The sequence below is a fragment of the Nannobrachium achirus genome, assembly GCF_963921795.1.
Source record: "Nannobrachium achirus genome assembly, chromosome: 16".
NCBI classification, from domain to species: domain Eukaryota; kingdom Metazoa; phylum Chordata; class Actinopteri; order Myctophiformes; family Myctophidae; genus Nannobrachium; species Nannobrachium achirus.
Genome location: NC_137823.1, coordinates 52,872,940 through 52,875,492, shown reverse-complemented (window position 1 = coordinate 52,875,492; position 2,553 = coordinate 52,872,940). Strand labels below are relative to the sequence as shown.

The 2,553-nt window shown below is 43.1% G+C and overlaps 1 protein-coding gene across 1 annotated transcript; it reads left to right on the top strand.

Moving 5' to 3' along the window:
- Positions 1-1,507: 1,507 nt before the first annotated feature.
- LOC308301335 (gamma-crystallin M3-like) lies at positions 1,508-2,059 on the top strand (the record flags this gene model as incomplete). Its single annotated transcript, XM_080745285.1, has 1 exon — positions 1,508-2,059. One exon carries the CDS (start codon positions 1,508-1,510, stop codon positions 2,057-2,059), a length of 552 nt encoding a protein of 183 aa, XP_080601411.1.
- Between the last annotated feature and the right edge of the window lie 494 nt (positions 2,060-2,553).

Here is a 2,553-nt window from a genome sequence, read left to right as displayed (position 1 = left end):
CATTGTGAAACATTTCAGCATCGTTTGGTGCAAGTCCTGCATGGCTGACACTTCATAAAAGCTTTCATCTCCGCTGTCACGGCTTAAGACACAAAAAGATCTAAGCAACATACCGGGGGGAATTCAAGCATAGCTAGGTAAACAATCCAAACGGAGTGGCGTTTTGAGTGAAGTGATAGCATAACCCACATGAAATGAAGGGGTTTGGTCACCCGTGATGACTTCTGTATTGCTGTTACGCAATCTTATTCAAGACTTTTGCGGTTGTCTGTCTTGTGGCTGACTTTTGGAACGTATGACCTCTTATCCATTGTGTCTACAGTACTGTGCTGGTACTGTAGTTTTAGTCAATTTGAATAAAATCTGCTACTGGCATAAAAAGCTTGTAGTTATTCTATTTTCACAATATCTATCTGTGGGACCAACCGAGTCAAACAAAATGAAATGCATACAATTCCAAGTCCTTGTCCTTGTCAGGGTGGGTGGGTCCCCAGTTCAAATATGATTATTTTATGGGGTCCCAGCATGAATGTTTTTGGAAATGTGTCACTGATCCATCGGAGTGTCATGAACAGTGTTGTAGTGGGAGAATAAACATGGACAGACCTGCCTTCATCACAGAACAAGGCTTTCATTTAAAGGCGTTACATGTCAGACGTGTTCAACACAATATCTCACCATATACAGTAACTGCATAACTTCTCTACATGTTGAAATTGCACCACAAAATAAAACCTTGTTTGATTGATTGATTGAAGACTTTATTAGAAGTTTGCATAGGAAAAGGTACAGTTTCATGACGGTACTTGATTCAGTCTTACACAGCAATGACAGCTTTAGACAATTGTAATGATCATAACTCAAGTCAGATGTAATGCCATGATGTATGTGTATTTAATAATCCTCTTCTGACATTATTAAATTAGTCAGCTTGATGAATTGAATACACAGGACCACATAACAAGGCCTTTTTGTGTTATCCTTTTAGCATTATTGTATAACTGTACCTCTGTACTTTTTACAAACTGTTGATAAAGTATGTAATCAATCAATCAATCAATCACAATCAGATTGTTTATGACAAGATAACTTAACAGCAAAACAAAGCTGAATGAACAAAACAAACCTTGGGATGGTATTGTGGGCACTGTGCTGTAGACCTTTGTAGTCAGTACAAAGGTGTAACAGCTCATTGTTTTGTTAAGCCTTTCAAAAGAGAGGCTTTGTATGATGGTATTCTAAGAGAAAATCGCCTCTCTAATGTATTTTTTGAGGGAACCAGCTCTGAACATGGACGACCCCTCACTGTATGTACTCTATGGGTACTCTATGGGCTTCCATGGCATGTTGCTGGGTCAGGGTGTTTTTCTATTTTACAAAAGGGCCTGGCCTCCGGCCACCAGGTATAAAAAGGGAATGTTTCCATCAGGTAGATAGTCAGCTCAGCTCGAACACCAGCAGCAGCAGCAGCACCATCGCTTCTAGCGGTACCCTGACCGACGCAAACATGACCTCCAGCAACATGAACCAGAGCAGGATCACCTTCTACGAGGACAGGAACTTCCAGGGCCGCTCCTACGAGTGCCAGAGCGACTGCCCCGACATGTCCTCCTACCTGAGCAGGTGCCACTCCTGCAGGGTGGAGAGGGGCTGCTTCATGGTGTACGACCGCACCAACTACATGGGCAACCAGTACTTCATGAGGAGGGGAGAGTACGCCGACTACATGAGCATGATGGGCATGAGCGACCACATCAGGTCCTGCCGCATGATCCCCATGTACAGGGGCAACTACAGGATGAAGATCTACGAGAGGGAGAACTTCGGTGGCCAGATGTCCGAGCTGTCCGACGACTGCGACTCCATCATGGACCGCTACCGCATGAACAACTGCATGTCCTGCAACGTGATGGATGGCCACTGGCTGATGTACGAGCAGCCCAACTTCAGGGGAAGGATGATGTACATGAGGCCCGGAGAGTACAGGAACTTCATGAACATGGGCATGAGCGGCAGCAGGTTCATGAGCATGAGGCGCATCATGGATTCCTGCTATTAAGCTGACGACTCACCACCGACTAGATGTCAACCTGACAATGGTCCCAATTATAAATAAAATCTAATTTTCCAGGAAATTGCTTCGCAATTGTGTCCTTTCTGTTAACCGCAATTTTTTACATGAGAATCCAAGAAGGCATCGATTCAAAATAGAATCAAAAGTATGTTTTGCATTGAGGTTTCTCGTGACACTATGATCATGACAAGGTAGTAGATCATGCAAGCTCTGCAATTCATCAAAATCTTTAAAAAAAGAAAAGAAAAAAGGATGTTTAACAACACACATCTTTTCAAAGTGGGTCCATGTTGGCACCAACTCTTTTCAGATGTGGCTATGCAGCCAAATATAATATCAATTTGGTGGTCCTAACCTTGACATGAAAACATTTGAGAACCACTGGTATAAACCAGCGCTTGCCAAAATAGATTCCTGGGCATACACTGGAACAGAAAGATCAACAGGATTAGGTCACTTAAATACACCCCCGTAATTAC